The sequence below is a fragment of the Garra rufa genome, chromosome 15, assembly GCF_049309525.1.
Source record: "Garra rufa chromosome 15, GarRuf1.0, whole genome shotgun sequence".
NCBI lineage: Eukaryota > Metazoa > Chordata > Actinopteri > Cypriniformes > Cyprinidae > Garra > Garra rufa.
In genome coordinates, this window is record NC_133375.1 from 13,145,281 (window position 1) to 13,169,083 (window position 23,803).

The 23,803-nt window shown below is 34.2% G+C and overlaps 1 protein-coding gene across 1 annotated transcript in view; it reads right to left on the minus strand.

Annotated features, from left to right (window-relative positions):
* Positions 1 to 4,765: 4,765 nt before the first annotated feature.
* Positions 4,766 to 23,803, minus strand: part of gfra2a (GDNF family receptor alpha 2a) — a 115,073-nt gene continuing 96,035 nt past the window's right edge. Inside the window, exon 8 of the mRNA XM_073819804.1 lies at positions 4,766 to 7,286. Within this exon, the coding sequence (XP_073675905.1) occupies positions 7,161 to 7,286 (126 nt within the window). The 3' untranslated portion in view covers positions 4,766 to 7,160. The remainder of the gene's footprint in view (positions 7,287 to 23,803) is intronic.

A 23,803-nucleotide genomic window follows, 5' to 3' on the forward strand; every position in this document is an offset into this window, starting at 1 on the left:
TTTCACTTCAGCTCAGCCAATCAGCACTATAATCTTCACCTGTGATTCAACATCACAACAACAAAGATATCTGTATCTGCTTCCATCAGATAAAGTAGTGCAAATCTAATAAATATTAGTTAGCATAGAAATCCATATCCGAGTAAATAACCCGTGTAAAGTTACACAAATGAATTGCTCTTGATTCAGAGCTTCATTCTGGCAGGTCTGAGAGAAGATGAAATAGACATGGAAATTACAGAGGTCATAAAGTCTATAAGCTGGCAAAGAGCAAAGACAGAGACATGCAGAGCTTGGCTTAGATGGTAAGACATCCTAGGAAAGTCTTGAAGCTTGTCACCCACAGCTCGCCAATATCAGAGTCGAAGGTGACTGGAAAGCATTTAACCATTCACTTCTTCAATAAGAATTAGTAACTGGCAGCACTGAAATGTTTTGAAACGTCTCTAAACATATTCTCTGTGCTTTAAGATCAGACGCGGCGAATGCACAGACAACTTGGATAGAAATTGAGTGAAACTCAAAGTGAAAAATGCAGCTGTCACACGCTGAACCAAACACAGCCTGCACAGCAGGGGGGTCTGGATTGTTTTGTCTTTTGTTTTATCACTTTTGACAATGCCATTAAACTCAAGCACAGGCCAAATCTCAACTCGTATTCAGATTGGAAGTTTTACATCACACGCCTTCTCGTCTTCACTCTCCAAGACATATTTAGATTTGATTGATAAAATAAATAAAAATTTAGATAAAAGAGCATTATCTCTTCCTCAGTACTGCTGTCTGGCGTATCAACAGGCTGCTTTACAGGGGCATCACGTACAGTGGGCAAACAGAGTGTGTGAATACACTTTGTATGCTGTAGAAACTAATTAGCCTCTCATTTATGAAAAGGCCTCGAATTCTGTTGGAAATCAAAAAGAGCTTTGTTGATATTCTAGAAGTGTATTAGCCTCAGTCTGGGTGCTTTTGCTCGCAGATGTATTTTATTTCAGGGATAAAATGGTGAAATGAAACGACAAAGGCTGTATAACCATAACGCACAGCACAAGCTGTCCATTTTTAGACTTAATTACGAAAAGGTAGCTTCATATATAGACCCGAGTTCTGTATAATGAAGGTGGATCCCAAATGGATCCTCAAAGCTATGTCAAATCTTGTTTTAGCAGTGTGTGTGTGAAGATAAAAAATGGCCAGTGAAGAAATTGCTCACAAATGAAAATGTCTCTTGAGATGAAGTTTGGACAAAATGACCTGATAACATCTTAACATTGTGCGATAAAGCTTATTGAGCTGGCGGATATAAAGGAAAGTGGGATGCAATCTGTTCTTTGTTTAACTAGATGGGACTGTCTCAGAGGCATATATTACTCTGTATCAGTACGATATAAAAAGCTGAGACCAGCAGTCATAAAACATAATTCAGAACTGGTGACAGACATTGGCGAAGCAAGAATCCATCATAAAGAATTCTGCACATCCTATCAGGCAATTCCAATGACTTGAATGAAAACTGATGGCAATAATACTGATGGCAATGTATTTATAATGTTTAACTAGTAAGGTTATTATTCAGTATTAAAAGTTTCCTCACATGCTAAGGATAAACTGCTTTTACTCCTATTCCAGCTTGATATACAGAGATCAAAAAGTGGTTCTGTATTGTGGCACTGTGGTATTTTGAAAACATTGCTGTTTGTTTGAGTATCCTGACCTGCCTGACAACAGCAACAGCTCAACCAGTAGTGTGAGTTTGGGGCGGGGCTTTCTGTTTGACTGTCCAACAGACGTTTTTCCTGAACACGGAAGTAAGTCTGACTCTTAACTGAAAGAATGCTTTGCATTTCCGGTCTGCATTGTTTCTAGTCAAATTAGGGTATATTCCAAGCTAATAAACTAATGTTAAACCTATTAAAATGTTTTTAAAAAGCACATGGCTCCATAGCGCCATCACTTGGCAATGTCGCAATGAACGTCATTTGTCAGTGCCTCACTTTAATGAGTGTGCAGATGACACGAAGCAGCGGACGTTAGCTACATTAAAAACAGATGGACGCTATTTGAATGGATTCCTATGGAAACCGGAACAGAAAAGCATTCAATCTGACGTTAGAATTCGTAATGGCGGCACTCATTGTTTATTTAGGAAAAAGGTCTATAGAATATATGGGAAATGTTTGGGGAAACCTGTTTGAAAAAAAGAAAAGATCTGTATTTTACTATTTATTTTTATTCTTTTTGGTGACAATAGTGGTGCAGAAATTCTGTACTTCTGTTAAGTTTCCAGTAGAAATACACACTAATGGCAGTAAAATACCATTTACTTTTTTTTTTCTTTTCATACAAATTATGGTTACAGGACAGATTATTGACTAAGGCTGGCCACACACTAAAAAATTTTAGTCCCGACTTGGCCCGATTCCAAGCTCTTTGCAAACGATTTTTTTGTCCAAAAAATACTATATTGTGTGGTGTTGACATGAACGTTAAATTTGCATATAGTGTGGGAATTGAAAAATGCCAAACGAAGACACATTTATGTGGCCCGGTGTAAATGGAACCGTTTCAACAAATCAGATCGACATCTGATCAGACAAAACACATTAAGTGACCAGATGTAAACAGCCCCATACATTTTGACGTTTACATCACATAACCAGCTCAATATGGCTTTTCTGATATAGTAAACTTGCTCGGTAGCTCACCTAGTACAGCACAGTTCTTGTAATGTGAATCATATCAAGTCCTGTGAAACAAATTAAAGAGTGCAAAGACTTAGAAGAAGCAAGCTAAATGGTTGCTTTAGCAATTTTTTTTGTATTATCTTGTTTGCTTTTGTTAAGGCGAGACAATGCAGATGAATAGGGTAAAAAAAACTTAATAGTTATCACCTTACTTACTCAGTTGACTGATTACATTGGTAATTGCAAACATTTTACTTGTATTACAAGTTTTTTTTAAATGTTAGGTTTAAATATGCAAATGAGGCATTTTTTTAATGAAATATGCACTCATTTGCATACATTTCTAGTACAAAAATCTAAACACTGGATGAAGTCAGTTTCAAAATTCTTGTTTTTTTTTGGCATATTAGAGTCAAATGTTTTTACAGAAGGAATTTTGGGTATCTTATTTTGTCACTCCATAATTCAGGAAATACTTCGAACAGGCAGAAAACGATATATATATATATTTTTTACAGATTTTTTTGGAATAAAATCTATATAAAATCAAGCAAATTATATATAAACAAACCCCTCTGTAGAAACCTTCAGGATATAGACAGAAATAAAAATGTAAAGTTTGGTGTGTGTAAGTGCTACTGAAGTGGAGATTTATGGCTCAGTGTAGGAGGAAAAACTAATTTTGAGAAAATGGCCTTTATAAAAAATGTATTGTAATTGAAATCTGTTGACACAAATAGATAAAGTGCTATAAAAGAAACGCTTAACAGTGTCTTTTGGATGTTTTCTTTCCACTAATCTGAAAAAAACACTTTATGAAAAAACAAAAAGCCAAAACTCATAAACTTGACAGGTGCATGAAAAAACAGTGTTTTTGTCTGCAGTGTCTCCCCTTAAAATGTTAGTTCACCCAAAAGTGAAAATTAGCCCATTATTTACTCACCCTGAAGGAATCCTAGGTCTATATGACTTCCTTCTTTCAGACGAATGCAATCAGAGTTGTATTAAAAATTGTTCCTTGACTCCTTCAAGCTTTATATTGCAATGGGTGGGTGTTTCTCTTCATCAGTCCAAAACAAGTCCAATAAAGCGCATCCATCCAAAGTAAAAAAGTACCTCACATGGCTCCGGGGGATGTATAAAGGCCTCCTGTATAGCGAATCAATGCATTTTTGTTATTGCAAAGTTTGTTTACAGAGACAAAGGAAGCAAAGTTTCCTGACTTTAGCAAAGTCTCTTGGCTTGTACCGAAATCCTCTGACATTTTCCTTTACAAATCATCATTTTGTTCTTCTAATTTGTGACCGTTGTTTTGTTTTGATCTCTCCACTGCGCATCCACGTTCGTCACTTGAAAAAGTGAAATATGAAAAGTGATTATTATGGATATTAATATGGATATTATATGGATATTTGGATATTTTTCTTACAAAAATGCATCAGTTAGCTACAGGAGGCCTTTATTTACCCCCTGGAGCCATGAGGCATTTTTTTATTATGGATGGATGCGCTTTATTGGACTTATTTTGGACTGATGAAGAGAAACATCCGTCCATTGCATATAAAGCTTTAACGCTGCAATATGTACTACAACCATAGTGCATTTGTAAACATATATAACCAGCTCATATGTATGGCTTTTCTGATATAGTAAACTTGCTCTCTAGCTCAACTACAGACAAAACAAAAATCATGATTATTGAGCTCAAAGAGTTGAAGAAGCAAGCTAAAATGACATGGTTTCTTTAGTTCGCTTTTGTTTTCATTATTGGTTAGGGTTTAGTGTAGGTGTTATGTAAATTTCAAACACGACAGAGCGTTAACCTTTTAGTGCTGAACCGCTGCAATATGTACCACAACCAACATAATAAAACTTTGCCAGATTCATGTTTATCTAAAATAAAACTGAGCATGCTTCTAGAGCCACTCACTAGATATTAACATAATATAATTTAGTTTTTCCAAAAAGCCTGTGCTGATAAAGCTTACACAGATGTTTTAGAACTATCCTAAGGATCACATTCCATTTTTTAACCACAGTGGAAGTCCTCAACACAGTGAGATAACAAATGTGGAAAGCAGTAAAAATTGAAGTGGCTTTATTGATCAGGAAACAAGCACAGCATTAGCATATCTGGACCTCACAGCAGTCTACAAAGGGAGGTGACCCTTACATCAAAGCAGTGATGAGATGACGTAGAACTCTGCTAATTCCAGAGGTGATCAAATCACGATGGTTTATCAAAGTCATGTGACACAGCAAAAGCATCATTGAATGTCTCCGTGAAGTGCTACTCTTTTTCATAGTTCATTTCTTTGCATCTGAAGCTTACATTTGTCATTCAAATGGTCTCTCCCTGATAGCAAATCCCCTCCCCACCCAACCACAGCTAAAAATCTCACACACAAACGAACTGTACATGTAGGCTACACACAAACTCAACAATCACACTTCTGTCACAACATTATCCAAACCCCAGTAGGCCTTTTATATAGAGTATCAGTGCTGTTTTTAGGGGAGCATATGGCGGATTCTTTCTGCTTGGGTACATTGAGATTCAAATTCACTTTGTCGTTTTGTTAAAAGGTTGTACTAAATGTAAACTGACATCTTTCAGAGAATTCACACTACTGCTACGTCTGTTTCCACTGAATGTGACAGCACATTTTTGAAAATCACTTCAAAGCAAGAATCGCAGTGTCAGTGTTTGGCGACAAGATCGTTTTTCTTACCATTTGAATTTGCTCTTGTTCTCACTCAACAATGACAAACCTGCCTTTCGACTTAATAGCCCCCTTAAAATATATATTTGTCTCCCTCAAAAAGGCAGCATACTTCAAAAATATACTGTTTATATATCTATATATTCCAGATGTTTCAACAAAAGTACAATTCTAGGAACATTCACACCAAATGAGACAATTTTTTGAGCATCTGGCAAAATAGAGCTGATTATTACATCAATGGATTGTTTTAAAAACTCAGAACTCTTTCAGTACTATAAAGTATTGAATCATCTTTTAATGAAATAAAAAGAGATTGCCTGTTGATGTTTTAATGTTTTCACAAACAGATCCCCACTGATACGATGTAACTTGAATGTGTTTCCATTTCTCATTACTGGCATATTTACACAAAGAATGTTCATATTTATCATTTGCTTCGCAATGGTATGTATATAACAAGCCTAGGACACAATATATAAATCTTTTAGTTTTGAACTTTACATATATATCGATGTCTGTTTTGTTTATAACGTCAGTATTTGGAATGTTGATAAAAGAGTCATACGTATCTAGTGCATTTACGGAACCTGTGAATCGGGGTGAGTAGAATTTTAGAAACATTCCGAACATGAAAACTCGGCATCAACCTTCTCCGCACGGCGACTAGAAAACAATGAGGAGGAAAAACAAAGAGTAAGGCCACATCATAAATTGCACACAATGATTCACATGACGATGAACGTCCCAAAACGGTTTTTCTCCATTTAACCAGAGAGCGATTATGGCGTGACTAATAATGGTTAGTGGTATGAGCACCTCCAGGTCTTCCTCAGTCATGCAGTCCTTGTCACTCCCACTGCTTTCTCTAGAGTCTCATCATCGTTCATTAAAGACAACACATAATAATTAACAGCTGTACTTTTGGAAAGAAAAACATTCATATTCACAGACAAAATTATACATGTGTGGGCAGCCCACTGACATTGTGAACCCACACGAAAGATCTGCTTCTCCTGTTGATCCAGTGGTACATTTTCATCAACTTCATCTCAGCGTTCATTTCTTTTTCGAATCTGTCAAACTAAGTACAGAATGTGACTAAGAGAGCCGTCGCCCGTGACATCCACCTCGTGCCGCGTCGACAGGGTACAGATTTAAACTTCAAACACTTCACGTTTAAAAGAACCACGGGAAAGTAATTACTCCTGTTCGACTGGTGGACAAAAGAAGGAAAAAAGACGGAACCGAAAAGGAATAATCACAATGAGAAAGCTAAAGCAGCTGTCAAAGAAGAGCGCGGCAAATCCAATAAATGGGCAGTGGGCCGGGATGGAGAATGCCTCTCAGAGATGGTGTAATCCAGTGCCAGACAACGGGTAATTCAGGCCTGATGGGTGCTGCGAGACGCCCTTTCTATGGGCGATGTGGGCGGCGGGAAGTATTACAGTAGACTGGAAAGCTCTGTGCCTGGGTCTTTAGTTGCAGGTCCACCAATCAGGCACCAGACTTTGGACTCAAGCGGCTAAGTACGCAATGTCTGTTTCTTGGCCGTTTGCTCATTCGGTATGCTTGTTCTCTTTTGGCCAGCAGTCTTTTCGATATGTGTCTCTGTGTTCTTTCTGGTTGGTGTTTGTCTGAAGAAAGAAAGCTGCAGTAGAGGAGAGAGGCGTGAGTTTGGTCTTAACATGATCATGAGGGGGTTTCCATCAGCCTTGTCCTCACTGTGCTGGCTTGTGAAGCTCAGGTAGTTCTACATAGTGAGGTTTCCGAGAGCAAACAACAACAGGCCGAGCATCAAAACAGAAGTTAGGGCTTTTGTGGCTGGACTTGAATTTCTGGGGTCCTCTACTCTTGTGTTAGGTGGACTGCCAGGAACCTGCCAGGAACAAACAAACAAAATAATGTGATATGGAACACCAGGCATTGTGCAAACCAGTGAATCTCATGGAAATAAGTCCAGGTCATGCTTTACAAAAAACATACACAGGAAAAAACAAAAACAAAAAAAAAAAAAATATTTTTTAATGTACACAGGGAAAAATAAATAAATAAATGTAATACTTTATTGCATTGTATTAACATTGCATTTACTGACATTATTTTCATGACAGTACATATAATACACATATAAATACAGTTTTTGCAGAATCTGCAAAATGTTAATTATTTTTCCAAAATAAGAGGAATCATACAAAATGCATGTTATTTTTTATTAAGTACTGTCTTGAATAAGATGTTTCATATAAAAGATGTTTACATATAGTCCACAAGAGAAAATAATTGTTGAATTTATAAAAAAATGATCCTGTTCAAAAGTTTACATACACTTAATTCGTAAGTGTTGTTACCTGAATGATTTTTTTTTTTTTTTTTGTGATAGTTGTTCATTTTTCAAGTTTCTTGTTTGTCCTAATCAGTTAAACTGCCCGCTGCTATTCAGACAAAGTTTAAAAGAAAAACTTTGGTTTTTCAGCATATTTGTGTAGTTGAACCCTTTCCAACAATGACTGTATGATTTTCCATCTTTTCACACGAGGACATTAAGGGACTCATTTGCAACTATTACAGAAGGTTCATGTTTTTTTTTTTTTTTCCCACTTTACTGCTCTTCAGAAGCTACAGAAGATACTAACATGTTCCCCAGAAGACAAAATAAGTTAAATTTACCCGGATCTTCAAATTCAAAAAGTGTTAACCCCCCAGCTCTTAATGCATCGTTTGCAAATATTTAACTTCAACTGTTGCAGTAATATTTATTATTATTATTATTATTATTACTGGTCATGAAAATGTCACAATGCACTTTTATTTTATTTGTTTTATTTTGTAACTGACACTATTTTAATGAATCTACATATAGTAGCATATAGTTGTTAAATAATGTTTCTGAACATTTTTCTTTTTAAAACTAATTTTGCATTTCTCATTATTTTCATTAGTGCTTGTCATTTTATTTACATTAAAATTACATGGAAATAATGTCAGAATGCAAAAAAGTTTGTGAGGATGAAAATATAAATTATGCAAAATATAATTTCTTACATAGTTCTCAGTTTTGGTGTAAAATACAACCTGGGAATATTCTGGACAGGTTTTGCGAGATTCACCTAAACCCTCTCAAGCGTTTGCAGTACATGTTGTGCAAGTGACTACACAAGGGATATGTGTGATGACAACACATTTACAATAAAGCCGTGCAATGGTGCTTTGTCTCTGGACGCAATAGTCATCAAGCCTTTTTCCCCTCATGCACAAGCAGGAGATGCTTACAGATAATACTTGAACTCACTGGCTTGGAAAGTTTCATCTCTGCACTTCTTACCTCACTTTCGCAGATGTAGTCTTTTGACGGATAGCAATCAAGTTCCTGCAAGGAAATAAGGTTATCCTTCAGATATGGAATTAAGTATAATACGATGGTGTCTTGTTTGAGAGATATACAGTATCTCTCTGCAATGCATGTCTATCTTATCTCTCATCTGACAATGAGTCTTATGTGAAGTGCTATCAGGCTCACTGATATGTCTCTGTCTTTTATAGATTTTTTGGGGGGTCAGAACCTCCAGAATATAGCGGTCCAGCTCAATAATTTAACCAGTCTGACAGAAGAGTATCTAGACACAAAGAAGTTTTAGAAATGTCGAAAAAATACTTTCAAGATGTTTAAATAGCCTCCGAGATGTGCATATTAACACATGCAAATACAGTGTAATCCTCTAAATGTGTGAATGCATTAGTTTCTGCTCTGATGAGGCTTTTACACAGATCTGTAAAGGGTAAAAAAAGACTGATGAGGCTCTTGCAGCAGCATGATTTATCTAAACTACAAGAATATCAATCAAAATATGTCACTATGTCACTCAGCTCTTAAGCTTGCGCTCAAAGAGATGTCATTTTGCACAGTGCTGAAAAAAAATCTGAGGGAACTTTGTTGAAGCTAGCTGGTACTTGTATGTTTTGATTTTCTCAGTGGTGGTTGAAAAGTTTGAGAACCACATTATTCATATGACTTATTTTGTTTTAAAGGAGTCATATCATGGAAATCTGACTTTTTCTGTGTTTAAGTGCTATAATCGGGTCCCCGGTGTATCTACCAACCCAACAAACGTGAAAGGACAACCCAGTAACTGTGTTTTGGTAAGTCTTTCACTACAAGCATGTGTAAAAATGAGTCGCTCAGATATTGCAGACGTAGAAAGGGATCTTATTATAATTTTACCACCCCTTCATCTGCACGTTTCCACTCATTTTTCGTTTCCGCCATTTTGTTTTTCACAAGCGACAACGGTGTACCAGTTGCAAAAGTTCAAGCAAAGTATGTTAACTGTTCTGTCTTTGGCTGCACAGACAAGCACATAACACTATTTGGAGTCCTAGCCTTAGAGGAGACAAGACTATTAGACAATTTAATTCCCAGTTGTTTACCTTCACAGACATAACAGACTGTTTTTGTAACTCATTTGTGTTTTTAACATTAACTTGTGTGTTTTTGACAGTTTAAGCGCAATAAGACATGAAAGAGAACTTTAGTACTCACATGCCACTTTCTGAGCACATGCTTCGGATGTGTGCTCTCAGAAAACACTATCTGAAGTTAACACTGATATGGCTTTAAAATGCATAATTTCAGCGCGATAGACATGATAATCAAAAGCAAACAGATGTTTTTTTTAGACTATTTGAGTTACGAGCTCTAAAGGCACAGCCCTGTTCTGGAAAAGGGGGTGGGGAGCAGTAGATCATTTGCATTTAAAGAGACATGCACGAAAACAACGTGTTTCAACTTCAACTCAAAATTAGCATTTTCAAAATGGTATAATAAAGGATCTATGGAGTGTTTTGAGCTGAAACTTCACAGACGCATTCTGGGGACACCTGAGACTTATATTACATCTTGTGAAAAGGTCTCCTTTAACTTACACTGTGTCTACACCAAACGGCACGGCGCGGACACAACACAATATAATAATAAATAATAAATTATAGGATTACCATAAAAGTCACCCATACAATGAATGGTGAGTAAATAATGACCATTTTCTTTTTTTTTTAAAGGATAGTTCACCTAAAAATGAAAATTCTGTCATTGATTACTCACACTCATGTTGTTCCAAACCTGTAAGACCTTCATTCATCTTCAGAACACAAATTAAGATACTTTTGATAAAATCTAAAAGCTTTCTGACCCTGCATAGACAGCAACATAACTGACACTAGGGCTGTTCAATTCTGAAAATGTTAGATTCTTGAGTCTGATTCCTGGTTCTGGAATAGATGGGATTCGATTCCAAGAATCGATTCCTCACTGTTGTTTTTTATTCTTTTTCGACTCTTGTTTTTTAAATTGGAGGAACCTAATTTTGCCATGACTGCAGGATATAAATGTCTTAGAAAGTAGCTTTATCATAACATGAAGCTTTATTTGTAAAAAAAAAATCTGATACATATTTGTATTTTAAATTGTAATTTTGTCTGTAAATTTCCCATGAAATTAGTCATAGCCCTCGGCATAGCAGTAGACATGCGTTTATTGCATGAAAGGAACAAGACATCAAGTGTCTACAAAACATGTGCACAGAAATTTTCAGATAATTTACTCACCCCCTTGTCATCCAAGATGTTTGTGTCTTTCTATCTGCAGTCGTAAAGAAATTATCTTATTTGAGGCAAATATTTCAGGATTTATCTCCATATAGTGGACTTCAATGGTGCCTGCAAGTTTGAACTTCTAAAATGCACTTTAAATGCAGCTTCAAAGGGCTCTAAACAATCCCAACCGAGGAAAAAGGGTCTTATGTAGCCAAACGATTGGTTATTTTCAAAACAAGAAAATTACGATCTATATACTTTTTAACCTCAAATTCTCATCTTGTCTAGCTCTGCGTGAACTCTGTGCATTCCGGGTCAGTACAGTTAGGGTATGTCGAAAAACTGCCATCTCATTTTCTCCTCCAACTTCAAAATCGCTCTACATCTCTGCAGAAATACCGTCCCAGTGTATGCAAAGTGAACGAACAAGGATGGTCAAACACCCTTTACAAAAAAAGGTAAAACAGTGATGTAGGATGATTTTGAAGTTGGAGGAGAAAATGAGATGGGAGTTTTTTGACATACCCAGATGTATTGACCCGGAATACACGCAGATCTAGACAAGATGAACTTTTGAGGTTAAAAAGTATATAAATTGTAAATTATTTAAAAAAAATGAACAGGTCTTTTCGCTAGATAAGACCCTTCTTCTTCTTTGGCTGGAATAATTTAGAGCCCTTTGAATCTGCATTTAAACTGTATTTTAAAAGTTCAAACTTGTACCATAGAAGTCTTCTATACAGAGAACATTCATGAATTTTTGTCCTCAAAAAACAATTTCTTTACGACTGAAGAAAGAAAGACATGAACATCTTGGATGACAAGGGGGTGAGTAAACTGTCTGTAAATTGTAGTTGTGAGAGTGAACTTCTCCTTTAGGATGGAAATAGGATCAAGACCCTCAATCACGTCAAAAATTGTGCGTTCAAAATTGTGGACAACATAAGCCAGTTCCACCGTAAAATAACTTCTGAATTTTTTGAACTGGTATCTGAAAGAATCTTTTTTATGGAAACGAATCAGACTTCTAATCACTATTAGTGAGCAAAAGGGCAAATTAATAGGTGCTTAACAAGCTCAGTACTGACTTGTTTTTATTCAGTTTATTTTCGTGAATCGACGCAGTGACATAGCAGCCTTTGTAGGATGCAGCCTTTAGTTTGAGAGCTTTGTTGAATTAAAAACGGCTCTGAATGATGAGTCAATTTCCCTTGATGGGATCGATTCTAACCTTTGGAATCGACTCTCGATTCCCAATGTCTCAGAATCAAGGAGTCAATTCTTTTTGGAATTGAGACAAGTTCAAGACACAAAAAGGCCACACATATGTGCAGACATTTGCACTTTATCATTCAAGCCTGATTCATTGCTTATTGCTTATTATCTGTTATTATCTAAAATTATTTTTTTGCATACATTTTATAGCAAATTATTTTAGTTTAATTTATTAGAAAAGTTGGGGCAAGCATTTTTATTTAGTTAAAAAAATGTTGGATTTTTTTTATTATTAACACATTTAATTTTATTTATTATTTTATTTTATTAATTTGATTTGATCTGATTACTTTAGTTTTGTCTAGTTTATTTTCAATTTTATGTAAAACTGTGTGGGAAAATGTGTTTATTTTAATTCTAATTTTGAAAAAAAAAATTAATGTATTTATTTATTTCATTGCACTTAATTACTTAGTACTTTAGTTTTTTTTTGCAAAAACATTTTGATTTATTTCAACATTTTAATTTTGAAAAAAAAAACTTTAGATAATATGTTTTTTAATATACACAGTTATTTTATTTTTTTTATTTTATTACTGTAGTTTTTTTTGCGAAAAACTGTGGGGAAAATGTTTATCTTTTTCATTGTAATTTTGTGAATAACTGTGGAAAATATTTTATTTACTTTAGTTTAGTTTAGTTTAGTTTAGTTGTAATTTTGCAAAAAAATAAAATAATAATAATAATACTATATAAATGTGGAAAAGCATTTTGATTTACTTCAACATTTTAATTTTATTTACATAATTATTGCTATTTTATTACTTTAGTTTAGTTTATAATTTAGCAGAAAACTGCCGGAAAACATGTTTAACATTCTATATATATATATATTTTTTTTACTTTTCAATATTAATAATCAATATAAAAACATTTAGATTTATTTTAACATTTTAATTTGGCAAAAAATGTTTTTATTTACACAATTATTTTTATTAATTTTATTATTTTATTTTACTTTATTACTTTAGCTTTGTTTAGTTTATTTTTTATTTAGCAAAAAGGTAGTAAGGACAGTGTTAAAATAGTCCACATGAATGTTACGAATCTACAAAAATACTTTTTGTGCACAAAGGAAACAAAAACAACGACTTTATTCAACAATTTCTTCTCTTCCGTGTCAGTCTTTGATGTGGGTTTATGAGCGTACCACGACTTCTGGCCATCTTCTTTTAATTGGCTGCATTCTCATAAGACCTCTGAAGGTCTTTACAAGGGGGTGCAAATCATTCCATTCCTATTGACTCATATAACCATACATTTATTCCTGCGTTGCACGCTGTAAAATTCTGTTCCTCCAAACAAGGTCATCAAAGCTTGTTTGTCAAGACGTCGCTGCGGTATTGTTTATGACAAAGAAGGGTGGGATTGAACTAGTGCACTCGCACAGACGCAGACTCGCCCTAATCCAATAAATCTGTTTTCAATTATGTTAGAATAAAGACTGAGACCTTTCAGCCGGGCCTGGAGTACATCCGCGCGGCCAGGTTGGCATTTGCAATAAGACCACTGAGGCTTAGAGGAGATGTAATCATCTCCAGACACCTTCAAGATAGGACAGAAGTATAGCGCGTGGACAATGCCGACGCCTGGTTTTGCTGCTGAATTGTTTCTAAAGATATCAAGAACACCTCTCAGCGTTTTATAATTAAAATCGCATTCCTGCAGCAACATCCTGCATCTGTTTGCCTCTCACAAAGCTTTTGGTTTAATCAGGTGCTGTAGTCCAGAAAACCCAAAGGCCACATGACACATACAATGGCCAGGAGGCAGAGACTGTATCCCGTTGGGATTTAGTGCCTCAATTTGTGTCCGCTGTGTGCTGCTCCCTTAGTCAGCCTTCTCTCCACACAATGCTATTTACCCGAGACTCAATCGATCTTAATCTCTCCTCCTCTGATTAAAAGGTAAAGCATGAAGGACTATTAGAATGAGTGATTTCAAGATGTTTTGAAAGTAAGAGCATTATATGAGCTGGTAAATTGTGTGTGGGATTTCACCGCAAACCTCTGGGTCTTATTAATGAACATCTTGCAAACTAGTTTAAGCAAGCGCAAAATGTTGTGTGATCATTGTAATTAAGTCATTTGTAAATAGGTCGATTTTATTTTCAATACAGACATGACTCTTTTTATGTATTCTGTGCTGTGCTGTTTACTTAACTAACATTGATCTATTTTGTTTGTGTGCATATTATGATCATGGCAGCTGTAATTTGTCAAATGATGATCATAGGACCACACATATGTGCAGACATTTGCACTTTATCATTTAAGCCTGATTCATTGCTTATTGCTTATTATCTATTATTATCTAGAATCATTTTTTTTTTTTGCATACATTTTATAGTAAATTATTTTAGTTTAGTTTATTAGAAAAGTTGGGGCAAGAATTTTGATTTAGTTAAAAAAATGGTGGATTTTCTATTATTATTTACACAATTATTTTTATTTATTATTTTATTTTATTAATTTGATTTGATCTGATTACTTTGGATTAGTTTTGTCTAGTTTATTTCCAATTTTGCAACAACAAAAAAAAAAAACGTGGGGAAAATGTGTTTATTTTTTATTGCAAAAAAAGTATTAATTAATTGTATTGTACAACATTTTAATTCTGAAAAAAATGACTTAATGTTTTTTAAATGTACACAATTATATATTTTTTATTTCTTATTATTTTAGTTTCGTTTATTTCAAATTTGTGAAAAACTGTGGGGAAAATGTTTATTTTAACATTGTAATTCTGTGAATAACTGTGGAAAATATTTTATTTCTTTTCTTTTAGTTTAGTTTAGTTTAGTTGTAATTTTGCAAAAAAAAAAAAAATAATAATACATAAATGTGGAAAAGCATTTTGATTTATTTCAACCTTTAAATTGTATTTACATAATTATTTTTAATTTATTTATTGTATTTTTTAATTTTATTACTTTAGTTTTTTAGTTTATTTTATAATTTAGCTATGCTAAGTGTTTAACATTCTAATTTTGCAAAAGAAAAAAAATATATATACATACTTTTCAATATTAATAATTGACATTAAAACATTTTGATTTATTTCAACATTTTAATTTAGCAAAAAAACCTGTGAAAAATATTTTTTAATTTACACAATTATTTTTATTTATTTTATTTTATTATTTTATTTTACTTTATTAGTTTAGCTTTGTTTAGTTTATTTTTTAATTTAGCAAAAACTGTATGGGGAAAATGCGTTTATGTTAACATTTTAATTTTGTGAATAACAGTATAGAAAATATTTACTTTATGTTTACTTTAGTTGTAATTTTGCAGCAAAAAAAGATTAGTTTATTTCTAATGTTGTGAAAAATCAAAATGACATTTTTTTATTTATTTTATTTAAAAATGTAATTTTATATTATTTTTTTAAAACTTTATTTTATCTTATTTTGCAAGAAAAGTTTGTGTTTTTTCATTTTGAAAATCAAATTATGGAATGTGTGTGTGTGTGTGTGTGTGTGTGTGTGTGTGTGTTTACACAATTTACACAATTATTTGCATAAAACTATGGGGAAAATGTGTTAATTGTTTATTTTAACATTCTAATTTTGTAAATAACATTATAAAAATACTTATTTTAATAATAATAAATATTTACTTAAATTTTTGTTTAGTTATTTTAATTTTTTTTAGTTTAATTTTGCAAAAAAATAAAAAGGCTGGCAAAACATTTTGCTTTTTTTTCAACATTTTAATTTCGCTCTGGAAAACATTTTTTTTTTTCTTTTTTTGAAATTTACACAATTTCTATTTTATTTTATTTTATTTTTAATTTGATTTGATTTCATTTTATATTATTTTATAGAACCATTTTACCGTGTTAATTGCATTCAGCGCAGATGTGTTTTTGCTTCATTGCTTGAATTTGCATAATTCCTTTAGCGAATCGGGTGCTAAAACAACCCGTGCAAATAAACAACACTATCAGCAGGTGCAATTCAATCTTACTAAATTTACTCCATTATGTTTATATCTTCCCGTTCATGCCCATAACTGCTAATAAACTATTCACTTAATACTGAGTTCAAGTGAGGGAAATACTACTACAGTTACCAATATCTAATTATTTCTCAGTGTTTGTGTATAGTACGTCTCTTTATTTTGTTTTACGTGTCATTTCACCTGATCTACGAATGTAGTGATTGTGTTGAATTAGCGTTAGCTCATGCAGTGAACTTTCAGCGTCTCCTGTGTAAACATGCATAATTAGATGCAGGCTTAGGCAAAAGCCATAACTGCCAGAACTGCAGCTGGCAACGAGAGCGAGCAAAATCGAGAGACAGACAGAGCGAGAGGCGGAGGAAGGGACCGAAATTGTGTGTTGACAGGCAGGGATGTTGGTGGGGGGGGGGGTGAGAGAAACAGAGGACAGTGACTAAAAGCCAATTAATTAGCGAGAGCGGTGATGTGTGTCAGCTGCCTGTTGACATCAGCCCAGATCTCTGTTCACAGCTCTGCTAATGCCCTCCTCTCTCCCCTTCGCTTCTCAACATCTCCCTCCATTTCTCTTCCACTCATTCACATCTCAGCTCTTTGCTTTAGAACTCTCACACTTGTCCTGATTGTTTACACAGAAACGTACAGAAAGACACTGATGGGTAGCCTTGCACTGCTACACGCAACCCTGCTCAAAACAAACCAACACACAAAGACTCGCAAAATCATTCCTCCTGGTACACAGTCCTTTCACAGGCCTTTGAGAGAGCAAATCATGCCTCATGTCTCTTATTTTTTAACATAAGAGCAGACATGGCCATTTGTAACTTGAATGTGGGAATTATAATGAATGATTTTGCAAATAGGATGTCATTTTGGAATTCAGACATTGTTATTTGGATTTATTGTTCACATTATAACTCTTCTTTTTGTTTGTTTTGTTTGGGTTACCTCTGTATTGTGTTTCTGACCTGAATGTGAGACACGTTGTCATAATGAATGCCTGACTCAAAGGTACAAATTTCCCAGGTGCATATTTTTGTGATTCTTTCTTGTCAATTTGACAACAGTAAAACTAATTATTTTTTAAACAGCATCTCTGATTTAAAAGAGAAATTCTCTTATTAAAGAAGAAAATGGCAATGGCAATGTCCATGTCATTTTTGGTCACCTTGAGAGACAATCTTAGTGTTTCCAGTGGTTGAGTATTCCTATACTTTAGGAAAATTAACCGGTATACAACATTGGGAAAATGCGGAGCCCCACACCTGACATGCAGAAAAAAAAGTAAAGCATGCACACGTTTTACTAATTTGTTCCCTCTTTTTACCAAATTGTGTGCACGATTTACTAATTTGTTCCTTCATTTTACTAATTCGCATACACTATTTACTAATGGGTTCCCTCGTTTTACTAAATCATGCACACTATTTACTAATTTTTTTCCTTCATTTAACCAAATTGTGTGCACAATTTGCAAATCTGTTCCCTCATTTTACCAAATCTTGTGGATGATTTACTAATCAGTTCCCTCATTTTATCAAAATGTTTGCATGATTTACTAATTTGTTCCCTCGTTTTACAGATTTGTGCGCATAATTTACTAATTCGTTCCCTTGTTTTACCAAATTGTGCGCACTATTTACTAATTGGTTCCCTCGTTTTACTAATTTGCGCACACTCTTTACTAATTGGTTCCTTCATTTTACTAAATCATGCACACTATTTACTAATTGGTTCCCATGTTTTACTAAATCGTGTACACAATTTACTAATTTGTTCCCTTGTTTTACCAAATTGTGTGCACAATTTACAAATCTAATCCCTTGTTTTACTAAATTGTGTGCATGATTTACTAATCAGTTCCCTTATTTTATCAAAATGTGTTCATGATTTACTAAGTTGATCCCTTGTTTTACTAAATTGTGCACATTTACTAATTTGTTCCCTTGTTCCCTTGTACCAAATCATGTGGACGATTTATTAAATTGTCCCCTCATTTTACTTAATTGTGCGCATTATTTACTAATTTTTTCCCTTGTTTTATGAAATCATCCACACGATTTACTAATCCGTTCCCTCGTTTTACCAAATTGTACTCACTATTTACTAATTGGTTCCCTCGTTTTACTAATTTGCGCACAATCTTTACTAATTGGTTCCCTCACTTTACTAAATCATGCACACTATTTACTCATTTGTTCCCTCGTTTTACTAAATTGGGTGCACTATTCACTAATTTGTTCCCCTTGTTTTAAGTAAATCACACCTATTTACTCATTTGTTCCCTCATTTTACTAAATTGTGGTTATTTACTAATTAATTCCCCCATTTTACCAAATCGCGCACACTATTCACTAATTCATTCCCTCATTTTACTAAATCGCAAGCACTATTTGTTGATTTGTTCCCTCGTTGTAAGTAAATCACGCCTATTTACTAATTTGTTTCCTCGTTTGAATAAACTGTGTGCACTATTCACTAATTTGTTCCCTCGTTTTAAGTAAATCACGCTTATTTACTCATTTGTTCCCTCGTTTTACTAAATCACATGCACTATTTATTGATTTCTTACCTCGTTTTAAGTAAATTGTGCTTATTAACTAATTCGTTCCCTCGTTTTACTAAATCGTGCACACTATTTACTAATTCATTCCCTAATTTTTCTAAATTGCACACACTATTCACAAATGTGTTCCCTCATTTTAAGTAAATCATGCCTATTTACTAATTTGTTCCCTCATTTTACTAAATTGTGTGCACTATTTTCTAATTCATTCTTTCATTTTAAGTAAATCACGTCTACTTACTAATTTGTTCCCTAATTTTTCTAAAACCTGTCCTGACGGTTAGCGTTGCATTATCACACATGCCCCCTTCTGGATTGATTGTCTATGACTGACTGTATACGTCATCCATATGGTGACGTTTTGGGACGAATACATGTACTGTCACACCCCTATCATACATGCATATAATTACCGTTGCACAAACAGTCAACTTGCTCTTGAGTGTTCACAGACTGGCTTTGACAGTTCCAGTATGGCTTACATAAGGCCTATAGTAACAACCACTAATGAGGCATCTATGTATATCTATGACTTTGGACATTCTAAGTATAAGCAACTTTGCATCTACAAATCAACTAACTCTCAGTAAAATATTAGTATACTGTTAGGTTAGGGTTAGGAGAATAATTTGACGTGTACTTGTAAAGTTATAGCCATCACGTCTACTAATACTCTGCTAGTTGACATATAGTTGCTTAAAGTAGGTACAATAGAATGTCTAATGTTGACTATCAAAACAAAGCGTTACTGCTATTATTGTCCAGGAAATCCATAACTATTAAGTAGTTTTAGGTCTGTCGATCGCACATCAGTATCACCAAATTATCTCAACAGAAACAAATAAACCATAACTTACAATGACTCTAATAAAGGAAATAAATATGACTAACAATAGGATAAAAATGACAATTTCTATGTTTTTTAGTGAAATTAGACTTCATTATCTATTAATTTAATGAAATTTTTGCATACAGGAAAAGTATGTATAACTGGATGAATATCTGATAATTCATACCAGTTGAGCAATGGATACGATTTATAGTGTTGGGTGAATAGAATTGTTGCCTTGGTTGTGCCCATGAGCAAGACATGTCACTTCTACATGTAGATTCTGTGAGGGAACATCCTATCTGCCTCAGGCAAACTTTAAGTGCTATTGGACCTGCTAGATCGAGCAAAGCGCCCCCTTTGAATTTCACCTCCAAAAATCACTGTGATGCCGAGCCCTGCCTGGAATTAAAACACGGTAAACAGAGCGAGACTTTGCCCATTTTCTCTCTACCTGTCAGAATGAGAAAAATGGCCCATGGCAAACTATTCATCTTTCATTTGAGTGGGACCAGAAGAAAAATATGAGTTTCAGCAATGGGGTGAATCTGTGATGCGCATCTGACACGTTTCTGAATTGCTAGAGAATGGTAAAGTTTGACAATGTTTCCCCTCAGGGAGTCTCTAATTATAAACTTCCTGCTTGGGTAATGCACTAATTATCATTTTTACAATAAATTAAGCATTGCTCTACTGGCTCAGCACGTACAGTCACACACACACAAGCAAACACATCATGCAGTGTAAATAGTGACATGCAGTTTTGTGCCTCCTCCGGGAAATTGTGAAGGGACATTTTTCTGTCTGGTCTATTTGTGCTGTTTTCAGGGGCACATTCAATCATTTTACATTTTCAACTTTAATATGTTAATTATGAGCCCGTCAACATCTCTGGAGAGTATTCTGCACTCAGGTGAAAAACTCTGCAAAGCAATGTTTGTGTATGTATGTGTGTGTGTGCAATTAGCCAAACAAAGGTACAAATGTCAACTAATTTATTTCTTGTTGTTTGTTTATTCTACAGCTGTTCATAGCTTGACTATTGTCAACTAGTCCAATCAAATGCTAATTAAATATAAAGTGGCAGTTAGCATACAGTAGGCCTATTCCCATGTGTAAATATGTTGCTAGGTTTTTTCACCACAACATGTATGACTAAAATAAATGAGTAAAGTGTGTAATTGATGTTTTGTAATTTGTATGTTTTGATCTAAATATTTACTACGCAACATGTTCAGTATTTCAATTCATTCACACAGCTGCTACTTTCTTTTTTTTTCTTTTTTTTTGCAGCAACTAAGACACCTCCATTTCTTGCTAAGCTTATCCTTTGTATCCTAAATTACACTTAGAATTTAAAATAGAATGTATAAAAGTGTGAACATATAGTAATGTGTGCATGTTAATTGCAATTAGTGTTATCAAATGATTAATCACATACAAAAATAAAAGTTTTTGTTTACATAATATATGTGCGTGTTCTGTGTACATTTATTATGTATACATAAATACACACATATACATGTATATATTTAAGAAAATATGTTGTTTTTACTGATTATGTGAATATAAATACAGTGTATACATGTACATGTAAATATTTTTTAATATACTATGTGTGTGTATGTGTGTGTGTGTATTTATATATACTTAATAAATATACATATTATATTACAGTATATAGAATGTAAACAAAGTTTTATTTTAGATGCGATTAATCGTTTGACAGTTTAATTAAAATGAAATGAAACTGAATAATTTTACATTTATTTTAAATGCAGTAACTGAATTTTAGTCTTCTTAAAGGGATAGTTCACCACAAAATGAAAATTCTATCATTAATTACTCACCCTCATGTTGTTCCAAACCCATATTTTTGTTTTCTTTTTGTGCACAAAAAGTATTCTCGTAGCTTCATAAAATTACGGTTGAACCACTGATGTCACAAGGACTATTTTAAGGATGTCTTTGCTACCTTTCTGGGCCTTGAATGTTTCAGTTGCGTTGTTGTCTATACAGGGTCAGAAAGCTCTCGGATTTCATCGAAATTGTCTTCATTTGTGAATTTCTGAAGATGAACAATCTTATGAGTCTTATGAGGGTGAGTAATTAAAGACTGATTTTTCATTTTTGGGTGAACTATCCCTTTAAGAAAAACTTAGATACAGATTTATAATCAGTTTGCACATTCAAATCACTTTCCTCTTTTTCACCATGGTATTGCTGACTCAAATCCACACTATCATTAAAATTTACAATGCATATATATATATATATATATATATATATATATAGTGAGGTCAATAAGTATTGTGAGGTCAATAAGTATTTGATCACCCTGTGATTTTGCAAGTTCTCTTACATGGATCATGGAGGGGTCTACAATTTTCAGCAGGTGCATTTCTACTGTGAGAGACAGAATCTAAAAATAAAATTCCGGAAGTCACCTTGTATGATTTTTTAACAATTTATTTGTGAATTACTGTGTCAAATAAGTATTTGATCACTTGAGTCAAAATTTTTTAATATTTGGTACAGAAGCCTTTGTTAACAACTACAGAGGTCAGGGATGCAAACAGAGGTATGGTCAAAAAGGAGTGAGATTATCGAAGCCCGTGCCCCCGCAGCAAATATCATATATTTTCGTTTATAGTCGGTTCCCCCTTTATTTCGATCTCTTTACTTAACATTCTACATGTAAATGATACTGTAAATGGTCGACATATGACTGTGATTTTTACTGGAATGCAGTTTAAAGGTTGAATTTAACATATATTTTATTTTGTTTCGTCTAATTAATAGACTAGCCTATTTAAACACTAGTGTTTCACTGAGGTTTCAATGAATCATTGTAGTTTCATTTGTAAATGAAAACAGCTTATTTATCGTCACACATGGGCATAAATACTAATAAATATATAATATATAAATAAATAATAATAATAACAATATGGAAAAAACTATCAGTTAATAGAACGATGGATAAATGTCTTGTAGGCCTATTTTATTTGATGTACTGTGACGATAAAATTATTTACAAATGAAACTACGTGAATAATTCACTTGTCATTGAACTACTATATATTTATAGGCTAGTCTATTAATTAGAAGAAACAAAATAAAATATATGTTAAATTCAATCTTTAAACTGCATTCCAGTAAAAATCACAGTCATATAGCATAATCAAAGCTTTATTGTCGATCATTTACATTCAAACCTTTAAGTAAGGAGATCGAAATGAAAGGAAAAATAACGAATATAAACGAATGATACAAATATTACAGAAAAAAGAGGGTCAGTTAATGAACTTACAAGACTGTGGGATGCATAAAATGTTTATTGTGGGCTTATTTTATTTAATGTTCTTTATGTAATATTTATTATTAACTTATTTTGAATGCTGTCTCCATCGCGCACAGACTAGCGTAGACAGCTTCGCATATTTTTAATTTAATTATTTAATATTGTATTAATTTCTATAATAACTAATAACCCATAAACCCAGGACATAAACCCTCTTTTTAGGTTGTAATGACACTTTTCTATGGTTATTGGAATGGTTAAAGGTTATATTTAAATTTTTCATACAACATTAAGTTATTAACTTGACTGACTTCTGAAACAGAGGAGGTAACCAATGGCGTTTGAGATTACAATTAAACCAGCAAGTCCCGCCCCACTTCTGGTGTTTGTCAGCGCCGCGCTGCCCATTGGGTGGCGCTAGCAAACACGTCTTCCCTGCGCTGTCGAGTCGGCCGCGCAGATGACATGTCAGCACGGCGCGAGCACTTTAATACCGCGCTGTTTCGTCCCACTTTTGGGTTGTTTGGCTTCCCATAAAAATAGCCTCTGCGCCAAAACGGTCGCGGCACTGACGCTTCTGCTATGCTCCTGCTACGCGCCGCCTCTGCGTGTGGTGTGAATGCTCTAATCTGTTAACATGGGCGCCGAAAAAATACGCGCTTACGTCCTGCTTACGCGTGCAGTGTAAAACCGGCTTTATCGCGCTGATGTGACCGAGCCCGACCCGAACCCGAGCATCCTTTCTAAATATCTGTCCGAACCCGGCTCGGGTCGGGTATCCATCATCCTCTATAAGAGCAGCTGGCAGCAGATAGTGCGCAGCCAATTGGCTGACGTGCGCAGCTTTCTGACTCACTGTTTTCTTTTC